Source organism: Anomaloglossus baeobatrachus, chromosome 3 (genome assembly GCF_048569485.1).
Source record: "Anomaloglossus baeobatrachus isolate aAnoBae1 chromosome 3, aAnoBae1.hap1, whole genome shotgun sequence".
Classification (NCBI taxonomy): Eukaryota; Metazoa; Chordata; class Amphibia; order Anura; family Aromobatidae; genus Anomaloglossus; species Anomaloglossus baeobatrachus.
In genome coordinates, this window is record NC_134355.1 from 173,683,609 (window position 1) to 173,700,733 (window position 17,125).

The window sequence follows — 17,125 nt, forward strand, 5'->3', positions numbered from 1 at the left end:
ATGGAGCACGTTTGGGAGTGCGCAGCATGGCGGATGGAGCACGTTTGGGAGTGCGGAGTATGGCGGATGGAGCATGTTTGGGAGTGCGCAGCATGGCGGATGGACCACGTTTGGGAGTGCGCAGCATGGCGGATGGAGCACGTTTGGGAGTGCGCAGCATGGGAGATGGAGCACGATGGGGGGTACGCAGCATAGGGGATGGAGCACGATGGGGAGTGCGCTGCATGGGGGATGGAGCACGATGGGGAGTGCGGAGTATGGCGGATGGAGCACGTTTGGGAGTGCGCAGCATGGCGGATGGAGCACGTTTGGGAGTGCGCAGCATGGGAGATGGAGCACGATGGGGAGTGCGCAGCATGGCGGATGAAGCACGTTTGGGAGTGCGCAGCATGGCGGATGGAGCACGTTTGGGAGTGCGCAGCATGGCGGATGGAGCACGTTTGGGAGTGCGCAGCATGGCAGATGGAGCACGTTTGGGAGTGCGCAGCATGGGGGATGCAGCACGATGGGGAGTGCGGAGTATGGCGGATGGAACAAGTTTGGGAGTGCGCAGCATGGCGGATGGACCACGTTTAGGAGTGCGCAGCATGGTGGATGGAGCACGTTTGGGAGTGCGCAGCATGGGAGATGGAGCACGATGGGGGGAGCGCAGCATAGGGGATAGAGCACGATGGGGAGTGCGCTGCATGGGGGATGGAGCACGATGGGGAGTGCGGAGTATGGCGGATGGAGCACGTTTGGGAGTGCGCAGCATGGTGGATGGAGCACGTTTGGGAGTGCGCAGCATGGCGGATGGAGCACGTTTGGGAGTGCGCAGCATGGGAGATGGAGCATGATGGGGAGTACGCAGCGTGGCGGATGGAGCACGTTTGGGAGTGCGCAGCATGGGGGATGGAGCACGATGGGGAGTGCGCAGCATGGCGGATGGAGCACGTTTGGGAGTGCGCAGCATGGCGGATGGAGCACGTTTGGGAGTGCGCAGCATGGCGGATGGAGCACGTTTGGGAGTGCGCAGGATGGGAGATGTAGCACGATGGGGGGTGCGCAGCATAGGGGATGGAGCACGATGGGGAGTGCACACCTCCCCCCAACACACACACACACACGCGCGCGCGCACTGCACAACACACCACACACACTGGGAACCACAAACAACTGCCCTACACAGACACCCACACACAGACAATGCTGCACACACAAATATACGCACATACCGCACAACACACACACTGCACAAAACATACCTCCCCCCAAAACACACCACACACACACACAAACCGCGCAACACACACACACAACGCTACAGACACACAGCGCTCCACAAACAACGCAACACACAAACAACACCGCTCTCACCCCCCGCCACACCCAGAACATGTACAGTGCCCTACATAAACACTTGGTAACTACACACAACAACATCTATATATATATATATATATATATATATATATATATATATATATATAAACAAAACTCATACATGAACTACACAATACGTAAATTCTAGAATACCCGATGCGTAGAATCGGGCCACCTTCTAGTATATATATATATATATATATATATATATATATATATATATATATATATATATATATATATATATATATACACACACACACACACATAGTGCCTACAAGTAGTATTCAACCCCCTGCAGATTTAGCAGGTTTGATAAGATGCAAATAAGTTAGAGCCTGCAAACTTCAAACAAGAGCTGGATTTATTAGCAGATGCATAAATCTTACAAACCAACAAGTTATGTTGCTCAGTTAAATTTTAATAAATTTTCAACATAAAAGTGTGGGTCAATTATTATTCAACCCCTAGGTTTAATATTTTGTGGAATAACCCTTGTTTGCAATTACAGCTAATAATCGTCTTTTATAACACCTGATCAGGCCAGCACAGGTCTCTGGAGTTATCTTGGCCCACTCCTCCATGCAGATCTTCTCCAAGTTATCTAGGTTCTTTGGGTGTCTCATGTGGACTTAAATCTTGAGCTCCTTCCACAAGTTTTCAATTGGGTTAAGGTCAGGAGACTGACTAGGCCACTGCAACACCTTGATTTTTTCCCTCTTGAACCAGGCCTTGGTTTTCTTGGCTGTGTGCTTTGGGTCGTTGTCTTGTTGGAAGATGAAATGACGACCCATCTTAAGATCCTTGATGGAGGAGCGGAGGTTCTTGTCCAAAATCTCCAGGTAGGCCGTGCTTTCCATCTTCCCATGGATGCGGACCAGATGGCCAGGCCCCTTGGCTGAGAAACAGCCCCACAGCATGATGCTGCCACCACCATGCTTGACTGTAGGGATGGTATTCTTGAGGTCGTATGCAGTGCCATCTTGACATGACGCTTTGAAAGTAAAGGTACCTTACGGGCTCGTCTGGAACGGAGACCATTGCGGTGGAGTACGTTACTAATGGTATTGACTGAAACCAATGTCCCCACTGCCATGAGATCTTCCCGGAGCTCCTTCCTTGTTGTCCTTGGGTTAGCCTTGACTCTTCAGACAAGCCTGGCCTCGGCACGGGTGGAAACTTTCAAAGGCTGTCCAGGCCGTGGAAGGCTAACAGTAGTTCCATAAGCCTTCCACTTCCGGATGATGCTCCCAACAGTGGAGACAGGTATGCCCAACTCCTTGGAAAGGGTTTTGTACCCCTTGCCAGCCTTGTGACCCTCCACGATCTTGTCTCTGATGGCCTTGGAATGCTCCTTTTGTCTTTCCAATGTTGACCAAGTATGAGTGCTGTTCACAAGTTTGGGGAGGGTCTTAATTAGTCAGAAAAGGCTGGAAAAAGAGATAATTAATCCAAACATGTGAAGCTCATTGTTCTTTGTGCCTGAAATACTTCTTAATACTTTAGGGGAACCAAACAGAATTCTGGTGGTTTGAGGGGTTGAATAATAAATGACCCTCTGAATAAACTTTTCACAATTTAAAAAAAAAAAAAGAAAAAAGAAAGAAATAACATTCTTTTTTGCTGCAGTGCATTTCACACTTCCAGGCTGATCTACAGTCCAAATGTCACAATGCCAAGTTAATTCCGAATGTGTAAACCTGCTAAATCTGCAGGGGGTTGAATACTACTTGTAGGCACTGTACACACACACACACACATATTATATATACACACACACACACACAGAGCATTCGTTGTGATAGTAAATTATTTCGTGTTATGAAACACTGTACATTTACAGACAGGCTATATTAACCTTTTCACGACCAATGAAGTACCTAAACATCATTGGTCATGTATGGCTCTTTAATCTGGTCTCACGTGGAGAGCCTGCATTATTCACGGCACATGTCTGCTAATCTGATCAGTAGACATGTGCGGCTAATAGGCGTGGATGGATCGGAAATCCACCTGAACCTGTTAACCCATTAGGTCGCACTACATGATCTAAGGCGCTCCGGCTGGGATTGTTCCGTCCCCGCTGCCATTGGCGGCCCTGTAAAGTGATCACGATGCACCAATGAGTTGCTTTGGCAGCGTGAGGTCAGATGATGACCCCTGTCGCTGCCATGAATTGTTTCCTCTGAATGCTGGCAAGGTGCCAAAGAAGAAAACATCTCATGATGGTTAAAACTAGTGAGCTGTCTCAAAACCTTTGCAACCTTATTGTTGCAAAACATACTGATGGTATTAGTTACAGAAGAATTTCTAAACTATTGAAGGTTCAAGTGAGCACTGTTGAGGCCATAATCCAGAATTGAAATGAACATTTCAATGTAATACGGAAGACATGGAATCGGCAGGTACAATTGTTTAAAAAAAAAAAACAAAAACCAATAAGTAATGCACTCAACCTCCATAGCCTGTATGCACGCTCCCGATGCAAGATTCCATTATAAAATAAAAACCATGTTCCAGCACATTTAAAATTTGCTCAACATTTAGATAAGTGCAGAATTATTGGGCAACTCTTAGGGGTACTTTGCACACTACGACATCGCAAGCCGATGCCAAGCGCGATAGTCCCCGCCCCCGTCGCACATACGATATTGTGTTATAGCTGCCGTAGCGAACATTATCGCTACGGCAGCTTCACACGCACTTATCTGCCCTGCGACGTCGCTCTGGCCGGCGAACCGCCTCCTTACTAAGAGGGCAGGTCGTGCGGCGTCACAGCGACGTCACACGGCAGGCGGCCAATAGAAGCGGAGGGGTGGAGATGAGCGGGATGTAAACATCCCGCCCACCTCCTTCCTTCCGCGTAACCGGAGTGAGCCGCAGGATGCAGGTAGGAGATGTTCCTCGCTCCTGCGGCTTCACACACAGCGATGTGTGCTGCCGCAGGAACGAGGAACAACATCGTAACATCGGTCCTTTCGTAATTATGGAAATGACCAACGCTACACCGATGATACGATTTCGACGCTTTTGCGCTCGTTAATCGTATCAAAAACGATTTACTCACTCAGATATCGACAGCGATGCCGGATGTGCGTCACTTTCGATTTGACCCCACCGACATCGCAGCTGCGATGTCGTAGTGTGCAAAGTACCCCTTACTGTGCTGAATTATTATGCAGTCAAATGTAAAATGTGAATTTTCTCAACCATTTGTTTATTTTAACTGCTAAAATGAGAACAACCAAACAAATTAAAATGTACAAAAATACATTTCTGACATTACCCCCCAATCAGTAACCAATATAGGCCCCCCCCTTCTTTTCAATAAGAGTCATAACCCTTCCTGCCATGAAATCTTTCCGGTTCTTAATCTGTTGCCGATAAACTTTCTAGTGTACTACAAACCACAGCCTCCCAGACACTGTTCAGAGGTCACTGTTTTACTTCACCATAAATCTCTCGCTGAAAAAGACCCACAAGTTCTCATGTAGGGTTTATGCCCGGTGAGAAAATGGCTATGTCATTACTTTGTCGTCTTTAAGGCCTTTACTGGCAGTCAAACATTGGTCCAGAAGTGAACACTGTGTGGTCATAGCCCAGGGAAGAGTTAAAGGACCGGCAGTCCAAGAACTGCGGTCGCTGGGATATACCGGGGTGGGGGCAAAAGAAATTACTTTGTGGGCAGGAGGTTCTTCAATCCTGCCTTAAACCAACCCCCTGCCATTATACCTAATGCTAATAGTTTTCAATTGTAAGCGGATGTTTGAATCAATTAAAAATTCCTTTTAAAAACTCCTCACCATAAGCCTTCTTTTTATAGTGACTTTTATTTTTAATAGGATGGACAAAAAATAAAGTTGTAATGCGATCAGCACTAGAGATGAGCGGACCCGTGGAAGTTCGGTTCGGCGGGTGCAGCAAGACTTTAGATAAAGTTCGGTTTAGGACCCAGACTTGACCTGAACCCCAATAGAAGTCACTAATTGGGCAGTTCAGGTGTCCATCCACATGTAACCAGCCATAAACCGATCACTTCCGGGGATGAGGTTTTTCCATAATGTATTTATTTTTTTTGCTATACGCTACATCCGATCATGCTGTTGTTACCCCAGTGTGAGCCGATCAATCACTGCACACCGAGTGTACCTGAGCACAGCGATGCTCGCGAAAGTGGTGTTCATATGTAAAGCACTCGAACTCTGTTTTGTTTTTTTTGTTTGTTTTTTTTTAAAAACTCTGTTTGGTACAAACACTGAACCAAAGGTTTGCTCACCTCTAATCGGCACACTATCAAATACATAAAGAGAAGTTAAAATTATGCAATAGACCATGAATAAGAAGTGAAATAAATACTTTATATGGATTATGCTGGGGCAATAATGCAGGGAATTAAACATTCAGTTACCTTGATCTGATAGCTTGGGGACTTGTGTTTTTCCCTGTTAACCCCCACTTGTGATCGCTTGTGTCCGCCTACCATATATTGGTACAGCTGTTCTGGAACATTCAAGTCAGACATGCCAATCAAATTGCTTCCGTGCTGCAAGAGGGGTACATATAAAAGTTACGATCAGATATGACAATAAAAGTATTCACCAAACCTATAAACTATATATTGTCATGTGCATGGACGTACTCCAATCCATATGACGTCTGTATACCTACAATCACCATAAAAATATCACAGGATGCTCCAACGTAGTGGTAAACTATAAAATTCTTTGCTCATCATGGTTAGCGATAGGCGAGCATTACCATGCTTGGGTGCTTGGTACTTGTAATGAGCGGTCAGATGCTTGGACAGGCTCGACTTGTGTACTGAATATATTGGAAGTCAATGGGGAACTCAAGTATTTTTCAGTAAGATCTTAGGGCACGAGTCGAGGTCGTCCTAGTGTCCAACTGCTCGTTACGAGTACTGAGCGCCCGATCATGGTAGTGCTCACTCATCACTCACTAATCACGATCATTGAGAGACAGACACCTTGGGTTATAGCTGCTGTCACTAGGATAGCTAAGTGTTTCCTGCTCTCCCCAGCTGTAAACCTCCGGCAGCCACCATCCGAACCCATCTGTAGATAGCAGGAAAGAAGACGACCACCTAGATGGTTATTAAATTTTAAAAAAAAGACTATTCCAGAAGAGTGGATACAGCTCTTTACAAGTATAAAATTCAGTGGTGTGTCCCACAATAAATGCAAAGAGAAAAGGAATTTACGGTAATAAGCATCCTTTTACTTTCAACCAATTTTTTTAGGGGACACAGACCTTGGGATTTTCAAAATGTAGTTCCTATAGAAGGGAAAAGAAAAAGTGAGCACTGCCAGAGTACTGCAGTCCCCAAACCATGAGATCTGGAGAGGTTTTCCAGGACTATGGAGAGTAACAAACACAGAAGAGGAACAACTAACAACTGATCAGGCAGTTAGAACAAGCACCATTCCAAGGAGGACTTAGACCCTTCCAATAGAACAGAGTGTATTAGCTGGAGAGAAAAAGGAAGGTTAAAAATATCTGTAGTAAGGAGAAAGGGGGCAGGGTGGAGTAACATTGTCCTGATGACCACAAAAAAGAAAGTGAATAAGAAGGGAATTTTGTTACTTACCGTAAATTCCTTTTCTTCTAGCTCTTATTGGGAGACCCAGACGATTGGGGTATAGCTACTGCCCTCCGGAGGCCACACAAAGCACTACACTAAAAAGTGCAAGGCCCCTCCCCTTCTGGCTATACCCCCCCGTGGTGTCACGGGTTCTCCAGTTTTAGTGCCAAAGCAAGAAGGAGGAAAGCCAATAACTGGTTTAAACAAATTAACTCCGAGTAACATCGGAGAACTGAAAAACCGTTCAACATGAACAACATGTGTACCCGCAAACAACAAAAAAATCCCGAAGGACAACAGGGCGGGTGCTGGGTCTCCCAATAAGAGCTAGAAGAAAAGGAATTTACGGTAAGTAACAAAATTCCCTTCTTCTTCAGCGCTCTATTGGGAGACCCAGACGATTGGGACGTCCAAAAGCTGTCCCTGGGTGGGTAAATAAATACCTCATGTTGGAGCTGCAAAACAGCCCTCCCCTACGGGGAAATCACTGCCGCCTGCAGGACTCTTCTACCTAAGCTGGCATCCGCCGAAGCATAGGTATGCACCTGAGAATGTATGGTGAAAGTGTGCAGACTCAACCAGGTAGCTGCCTGGCACACCTGTTGAGCCGAAGCCTGGTGTCGTAGTGCCCAGGACGCACCCACGGCTCTGGTTGAATGAGCTTTCAGCCCTGAAAGAACCGGAAGCCCTGCAGAACGGTAGGCTTCCAGAATTGGTTCTTTGATCCATCGAGCCAGGGTGGCTTTAGAAGCCTGCAACCTCTTGCGCGTACCAGCGACAAGGGCATCGGAACGGCGTATGGGCGCCGTGCGGGAAATGTAGATTCTGAGTGCTCTCACCAGATCTAGCAAACGTAAATCATTCTCATACCGGTGAACCGGATGAGTGCAAAAGGACGGTAAGGAGATATCCTGATTAAGATGAAACGAGGATACGACCTTAGGGAGAAACTCCGGAATGGGGCGCAGCACTACCTTGTCCTGGTGAAACACCAGGAAGGGAGCCTTGGATGACAGAGCTGCCAGTTCAGACACTCGCCGAAGCGATGTGATCGCAACGAGAAACGCCACCTTCTGTGACAGGCGAGAAAAGGAAACTTCCTTCAGAGGCTCGAAAGGCGGCTTCTGGAGAGCAACTAGAACCCTGTTCAGATCCCATGGATCTAACGGCCGCTTGTACGGGGGTACGATATGACAAACCCCCTGCGGGAACGTGCGCACCTTAGAAAGACGTGCTAGACGCTTCTGAAAAAACACGGATAGTGCTGAGACTTGCCCTTTGAGGGAGTCGAGCGACAAGCCCTTTTCTACCTCCTATTGTAGGAAGGAAAGAAAAGTAGGCAATGCAAATGGCCAGGGAGACACTCCCTGAGTAGAGCACCAGATTAAGAAAATCTTCCACGTTCTGTGGTAGATCTTAGCAGACGTGGGCTTCCTAGCCTGACCCATGGTGGCCACGACCCCTTGGGATAATCCTGAAGACGCTAGGATCCAGGACACAAAGGCCACACAGTCAGGTTCAGGGCCGCAGAATTCCGATGGAGAAAACGGCCCTTGGGACAGTAAGTCTGGTCGGTCTGGTAGTGACCACGGTCGGCCGACCGTGAGATGCCACAGATCCGGGTACCACGATCTCCTCGGCCAGTCTGGTGCGACGAGTATGACGCGGCTGCAATCGGATCTGATTTTTGCGCAGTACTCTGGGCAAGAGTGCCAGAGGTGGAAACACATATGTGAGCCGGAACTGCGACCAATCTTGCACTAAGGCGTCTGCCGCCAGAGCTCTGTGATCGCGCGATCGTGCCATAAATGCCGGGACCTTGTTGGTGTGCCGAGACGCCATTAGGTCGACGTCCGGCACCCCCCAGCGGCAACAGATTTCCTGAAACACGTCCGGGTGAAGGAACCATTCCCCCGCGTCCATACCCTGGCGACTGAGGAAGTCTGCTTCCCAGTTTTCTACGCCCGGGATGTGACCTGCGGATATGGAGGATGCTGTGTCCTCCACCCACATGAGGATTCGCCGGACTTCCTGGAAGGCTTGCTGACTGCGCGTCCCTTCTTGGTGGTTGATGTATGCCACCGCTGTGGAGATGTCCGACTGGATTCGGATCTGCTCTCTTTCTAGCCACTTCTGGAAAGCTAATAGGGTAAGATACCCTGCCCCGATTTCCAGAACATCGATCTGAAGGGTGGACTCCTGCTGAGTCCACGTCCCCTGAGCCATGTGGCGGAGACAAACTGTTCCCCACCCTGACAGACTCGTATCTGTCGTGACCACTGCCCAGGATGGGGGCTATGACAATGAGGTGGGAATAAGCCACTATTGCAGAGAGTCCTCGGCCGTCAGGGAAAGGGAGACTTCCCTGTCCAGGGAGGTTGACTGCCCGTCCCATTGGCGGAGAATGTCCCATTGCCGTTGGCGCAGATGAAACTGCGCAAAGAGAACTGCCTCGATGGCTGCCACCATCTTCCTTAGGAAGTGCATGAGGCGCCTTAAGGGGTGCGACTGGCCTTGAAGAAGAGACTGCACCTCTGTCTGCAGTGAACGCTGCTTGTTCAGCGGAAGCTTCACTATTGCTGATAGAGTATGAAACTCCATGCCGAGATACGTTAGTGATTGAGTCGGAGACAGATTTGACCTTGCCAAATTGATGATCCACCCGAAAGTCTGGAGAGTCTCCAGCGTAACATTCAGGCTGCGTTGGCATGCCTCGAGGGATGGTGCTTTGACGAGTAGATCGTCCAAGTACGGGATCACCGGGTGTCCCTGAGAGTGCAAGACTGCTACCACTGCTGCCATGACCTTGGTGAACACCCGTGGGGCTGTCGCCAGACTGAATGGCAGAGCTACGAACTGAAGATGTTCGTCTCCTATCACAAAACGTAGAAAAAACGTTGGTGCTCCGTAGCAATTGGCACGTGGAGATAGGCATCTTTGATGTCTGCTGAGGCAAGGAAGTCTCCTCGAGACATTGAGGCAATGACGGATCGGAGGGATCCCATCCGGAACCGCCTGGCGTTCGCATGCTCGTTGAGCAGTTTCAGGACCAGAACAGGACGGAAGGAACCGTCCTTTTTTGGAGCCACAAAGAGATTGGAGTACAAACCCTCGCCCTCGTTCCTGAGGGGGGACAGGGATCACCACTCCTTCTGCTCTTAGAGCGTCCACCGCCTGCAGCAGGGCATCTGCTCGGTGGGGGGTGGGGCCGTTCTGAAGAATGAAGTCGGAGGACGAGAACAGAACACTGACCTGTGCACGTGAGCACAATGTCCGTCACCCACCGGTCTGTGACCTGTGGCAGCTAAATGTCGCCAAAGGCGGGGGAGTCTGCCATCAACCGCGGATGCGGAGAGAGAGAGAGAGAGCTGAGAGTCCTGAGGAGACCGCCTTGGTAGCGGTTCCTCCGACTGCCTTCCTTGGGCGTGATTGAGCCCGGCCGGAATCTGAGCCCGTCTGAGGTTTTGTAGCCCTTTTGCACGAGGACAATTGGGACCTGCCGGAGCTTGAGAAGGACCGAAACCTCGACTGTACTTTTAGGACAATATTAACAGGGTAAGTCGCAGTGCAGACATTGCGGGATTACGGACGCCTCTGCGGTACAGATGTCCCTGTGCTCAAGGCCAGCTGCGCAAGAACAGCTGAAAAGGTTAGGTTGCCTATACGGCTGTGGATGCCGGAGCAACCGACACGCCGATAGCCTCCTAGACAGATTTCAACCAGAGTCCATCTGTCTGTGAATGGCATCTTTAAGTGAAGCCCCATCTCCAGTGCAACTATGGCTCTAGATGCAAGCATGGAGATTGGAGAATCCACCCTTGGACCCTGGGTCCAGCGCTGACCACGTCAGGGGAAAAGGGATAACGTGTATCCTAAAAACGTTTGGAGAAGACGCTTATCTGGTAAGCGTGGTGTTCCTGGACTGCCTCTCTGAAGTCAGCGTGGCCAGAAAAATACTCAATATCTGTGTGAGATACTGAAAAGGGACTTCTCCTGTTCGTCTCCTATCTCCACTGGGGGAGCTGAGGGAGAAAGATCCAACCTTCCATTGATGGACGGTATAGGATCATTCCGTATGGCGTTACCACCCGGTGTATCCGGATTGAGAGCGATGTCAGTATCAAAGCCCTGAAGAGCTGCCTTTTGGTCAAGTAGATTGCCCATGGCCTGTCTGGACTGCAAGTCTCTATATTATGACTACTCCGTCCCTGTCCATGGACAGGGTTGACAGGTGGTTTCTTTGGCCACAACTAGTAGAGACCCCGGCAGACGAAGTGCTAGAGACCCCGGCAGACGACGTGCTACAGGGGAGCATGCACACAATGGGACGGTGTCATGAACAGCATCCCATGTAGTAAAAACAGCACTGAAAATCTGTGTTGCTTTTTTGCCGCTGCCGACTAGCTATCTAGAAGTATATAGCCAAGATTGGTGACCGTACAGTGCAATGTATAGCATACAGGCATAAAGTACAAATGACCACTGCAGCACAAGCAATACAAGCAGCATAGAAGCCTGTGCCCTGGCACCCCTGCTCTTCTGCTGCTGTATACTAGCCATCTAGGGGAATATAGCCCAGAAGAGTGACCGTACAGTGCAATGTATAGCATACAAGCACAAGTACAAATGAACACTGCAGCACATGCAATACAAGCAGCATAGAAGCCTGTGCCCTGGCACCCCAGCTCTTCTGCTGCTGTAGACTAGTCATCTAGGGGAATATGGCCCAGAAGAGTGACCATACAGTGCAATGTATAGCATACAAGCACAAGTACAAATGCACACTGCAGCCCATGCAATACAAGCAGCATAGAAAAAAACCTGTGCCCCAGCACCCTTGGTTTTCTGCTGCTGTAGTCTAGCCATTCCAGGAGAATATAGCTAAGACTAGCGACTGTACAGTGCAATGTATAGCATATAAGCATAAACACAAATGAACACCTCAGTCGTGCAATACAAGCAGCATAGAAAGCCTGTGCCTTAGCACACCTGCTTTCCTGCTGCTGATGTGTCGCTCCCCAAGCGGGCATATAGCGACCTATGCAGTTAAAAACAACACATGTACACACTGCAGTTATATTGTGGTCAGCACTATGTGTGCCGCTTACCGCCCGCCTATAAGCGGGTGTATGATCGCCACCGTCCTGCCTTAGTGCCGAAAGTCCGAGCTCGGACTGCAGTAATGGCTGCCGGCGTCTTCCCCAGCTCGTGTGAGGAGGGGCGGGCCGTGGGCGTGCCCCCAAGGCAGAGCGGGAATCCGGCGTCCGACAGTGTGCAGTGAGAGGGCTGGAGCATGTAAATAAGGCTCCAGCCCTCGGCGCTGCTGATTGCTCAGCGCCTGTCCCCTTCCCTGAGTGACAGGGAGGGGGCGGGAACGAAGCGGCACTAGGCCGCAGAAGCCGGGGACTGGATTTATAAGCGCCGCCGCCGTAAAAGCGCGGTCGGCGCCCAGTCCCCGGCGAACTACAAGTCCCAGCCGTGCCGCCGCTCCCGGAGCGTCCGGCGCGGTAGTTCCCAAAACACAAAGTCACTCAGCAAAGCTGCAGTGACTGTAACCCTTTACTGTCCCCGGCGCACTAGCACACCCAGCAAGTCTGGAGTGTGCTGTGCCTGTGTGTACGGGGACACAGAGTACCTGTAATGGTGCAGGGCCATGTCCCTGAACGGTACTCCAGCTCCGTATCCAGCAGGTTCAAATGGGTCTGTGGATGGAGCCCGGCGTCAGAGCTTTGAGGCCGGCAGGATCCCACTTCCTCAGAGCCCCCCAGGGGGATGTGGAAGGAAAGCAGCATGTGGGCTCCAGCCTCCGTACCAGCAATAGGTACCTCAACCTTACAACACCATCCACGGGTGAGAAGGGAGCATGCTGGGGGCCCTATATGGGCCCTCTTTTCTTCCATCCGAAATAGTCAGCAGCTACTGCTGACTAAAATCTGTGGAGCTATGCATGGATGTCTGACCTCCTTCGCACAAAGCTTGAAAACTGGAGAACCCGTGACACCACGGGGGGGTATAGCCAGAAGGGGAGGGGCCTTGCACTTTTTAGTGTAGTGCTTTGTGTGGCCTCCGGAGGGCAGTAGCTATACCCCAATCGTCTGGGTCTCCCAATAGAGCGCTGAAGAAAGCAGAATTCAGACATTCATGAAACAAAGTCTGTGTAAGGACAGTGATGTGTGGACTGGCTGTGAGTTTTCAGACCTAAAGTGAAGAGCCTTATAGACATAAATGTAGCTGTTGGATTCAGGTCAAGAGACCTGGGGAAAAACTCTTAAGTTCTCAGAATATCTTGATCACTGGACCAAAATGAATCAGTCTGGAACTCATGGTATCTCGGCTGCTTCACACCCATGTGAAAGGATGTATGAGAGTCTCTAAAGTCTTTGTCTATGCCTACCATTTGAGCCAGAGTGTTCTATGATGATACAGAGGTTCTTTGAAAGGATGTCTGAAAATGCAGCTGCACCTAAAAGCGGTCATTTACAACTATAAATTTGTCAACCTAGAGTGTTGTTCTATGTCTCTGCGTAAAGGAGTTCAAGATTAAAAAACAAACAAAAACCAGTTCTTGTATGACAGAGATTTGAACACGTACACTGAGGAGGAGTGTGTTGTAAGATGATGGCATTTAGATTAATTAGATGATCCACTTGTAAGTAATCATACAAAGCTCCATGCAGATGTTATCTCTGGCTGAACCCAGACCAAGACCAGGACCCCAGCACTAGCACTGCAGAGTAACATCACTAGGCAGCATGACACTGTACTACTTCATGGTCTACAGCCAGGGGAGCCATGATCACATAGGTCTGGCATCCTGACAATAGTTTTACCTGTAGCCTTGTTAAGGTGAGATACCACAAAAAGATGTACACCCTGAAGCTCAGAACATCATGAAGACAAGTTAGCAGATATTTTCTGAGGTCGTGAAGGGAAATGCCATCTTGAAATAACTAGTGTAAACAGATTTAGGTTGTTAATGGGCCATGGGTAGAAGCAGATGGGCCCTGGTGACCAGAAAACAATGTCCCACACAAATAGTGCCATGGTGGGCAGGCAGAGCATAAGATCAAATGAAGGTACAGTTCTGGTATACAGGATAAACAGATTTAATGAAGATGTTTTATTGCTGGGTAGAACATAAGAAACTTGCACAGATGTTGTCCTAGTGAGTAGAACCTACAAGTTCTACTGAGATGTGGCCTTTCTGGGCATATTACCATTCTATTCAGATATTGCACTGGTGGGCATGACATGCAGGCTATATGCAGATGTTGCCTTTGGGGCATATCACCATTCTATTCAGATATTGCACTGGTGGGCATGACACGAAGGCTATATGTAGATGTTGCCTTTCTGGGCATATTACCATTCAATTCAGATATTGCACTGATGGGCATGACATGCAAGATCTATGTAGATGTTGCCTTTGTGGGTATATTACCATTCCATTCAGATATTGCACTGGTGGGCATGACATGCAGGCTATATACAGATGTTGTCCTGATGGGTATGATATACCAATTCTATGCAGATGTTGCTCTGGTGGCCATGACATACCAATTCTGAGCAGATGTTGCTCTGGACTGGAAAGGGAGCTTGTGTGAACACCCTGGTGAGCTAAAATCTATAGTGGGAAGGAAAGTCGGTAGAGGCAGCTGAGCATGGTGCCAGAACCACCTCATCCTGGGATAATCACCCAGTCTCTATGTTTTTTCTCTTCGGCTTCTCTAAAGTACCAGTGGTTTCACCCCTTCAGCAAGGTTTCCAAGGTTTAGATAGTACCGTATTTTTCGGACTATAAGATGCACCTGACCATAAGACGCACCCTGGTGTTAGAGGAGGAAAATAAAATTTTAACCAAAAAATGTGGTCATGACACACTGTTATGGGGCGAGGATCTGCTGCTGACACTGTTATGGGGGTAATGTCCCCAAATTCTCTACTAAGGTACCCCATCCTGGTAATGATCCTCCTGCCTTGTATATGATCCTGCTCATATACCCCCATCAATCCTGCTCATATACACCCATCCTGCTCATAATATACCCCCATCCATCCTGCTGATATACCCCCATCCATCATACTCATATACCCTCCATCCTGCTATATACCCCCCATCCTGCTCATAATATACCCCCATCCATCCTGCTCATATACCCCCATCCATCCTGCTCATATACCCCCATCCATCCTGCTCATATACGCCCATCCTGCTCATAATATACCCCCACCCATCCTGCTCATACTATACCCCCATCCAACCTGCTATATACCCCCATCCTGCTCATAAAATACCCCCATCCTGATATATGGCCTGTATTCTGTGGCACAGAAAAAAAAATAAACGTTTATACTCACCCTTCCTCACTCCCTGCAGCACCGATCATCTTCCTCTCTGTCTCAGCTGCAGCGCCGCTGAGTGGAGCAGTCACCGCTGTCTGCAGCATCGCAATGTCTTCCTGTCTCTGCCGGTCAGCTGATCTGTGTGGGCACTAGCGGCGCGCACAGCGATGACGTCATCGCTGTGCTCACCGCTCTCTACATCAGCTGACCGGCACAGACAGGAAGACATCGCGATGCTGCAGGGGGACGGCTCCACACACGGTGACGGGTGAGTACAATGATTCACTGCACCCCGCGCTGATAATGATGCACGGAGGGCAGTGAATACAGCCGCACATGATCACTCCAGGCTGTAGTTGCCAGGGGTGATCATGCGGGCTGGCTGTTAATTATGCGCGCACCCCCCCCGCTCATCATCCCGCCCACCTGTCAGCGCTGGCTTTAGCGCTGAGAGATGATGGGCGGGAGGATGGGCGTGAATATGAAATGTGCGGGCCCACATGGTCACGGCAGGCTGCTACAGCCTGCTCGTGCCCCCAATGACCCGCTCCACCGCAGCACCCTCATTCCCCGCAGCCACATTCAGACCATAAGACGCCCCCCCCCACTTTCCCCCAACATTTGGGGGAAAAAAGTGCGTCTTATGGTCCGAAAAATACGGTATATTGAAATAGTGGGGTGAGTACTATGGGTGAAAATACAGGTGGCAGGAAGCATAGGAGTTACTGCTGCTCTTTTTTTAATTATTCTTAATCAGCACTGTTTTCACTCCCCGTTTCCCAGAGAGGGGAAGAAAATAAATAAAACTATAAAAACAGGGAAGCCTGCCGCCTTCATACACCATGCTAAAAATGGATTAGTTCAGTGCTTGGAAGATTGGTATTGCTGATGCGAAGAGGAAACACATAACTTCTTACAGACCGACCCCAAGTGGCAGGCAGCTATAATGCAGGGTCTTTCCATCCTCCATAGACGAAAAAATAATTTTAACCACAACACGTTTACAATTGAAATGTAATTATAGCACCATTCCAGTGTTTCGTTTTTTTATTGCACCACTTGAGAGTGGCTAACTCCTCTGTCCCCTGTCTTATAATCACCTTCTGTTGGCTTCATCTGCACTCGCTGATACTCCAGTGGGTCTCCCGCGATTTAGGACATGCCAGAAGCTCTAGTGTTTCATTGAGCATGCCGGAAGCCACAACTCAATCCATCTCTATGAGATCCTTGCTGTGGCTATCATAGAGATATACTGGGAGCTTGTGACGTAACTTCTGATTTTCGGCCAATCAGAAGTTAAAGTCACAAAATGGTGCGGCGAGACTGGAACACCGGAGAAAAAGCATGAAAACGTCAGAGTCTAAGTATAATGCAAGGGGCAGGGAACTTGTATTTATAGTGCCATTGCAGTGCTGAAAAATAATGCTTGAGTGGTGCTATAAGTGTAGAAAAAAAACAATTTTCAGTACATTATTAACAGGTTGACATGAATAGGAGCTGAGCTGTAGTACCTGTGAACGGTGGGCTCTATTAACGGTTCACATAAAGCCACCGCTGTAGCTGAAAAAAAACGGATTTTTGTGTACTCACCGTAAAATCGTTTTCTCTTAGCCATCATTGGGGGACACAGGACCATGGGTGTTATGCTGCCTATCCATAGGAGGACACTAAGTAAATGTAAAAGCATAGCTCCTCCTCTGCAGTATACACCCCCTGGCCGGGCCAGGCAAGCTCAGTTTTAGTACACAAGCAGTAGGAGAAAAAAAACCAGTAAACTTCTCAACAGAGGAACATGAGAAAAAAAAGAGTCATAACCAA

The 17,125-nt window shown here is 48.9% G+C and overlaps 1 protein-coding gene across 1 annotated transcript in view; it reads right to left on the reverse strand.

Annotated features, from left to right (window-relative positions):
• Nucleotides 1-17,125, reverse strand: part of ANAPC1 (anaphase promoting complex subunit 1) — a 348,684-nt gene that overhangs the window by 110,636 nt on the left and 220,923 nt on the right. The window contains exon 30 of the mRNA XM_075339585.1: nucleotides 5,771-5,905. Coding sequence (XP_075195700.1) covers nucleotides 5,771-5,905 — 135 coding nt within the window. The remainder of the gene's footprint in view (nucleotides 1-5,770; nucleotides 5,906-17,125) is intronic.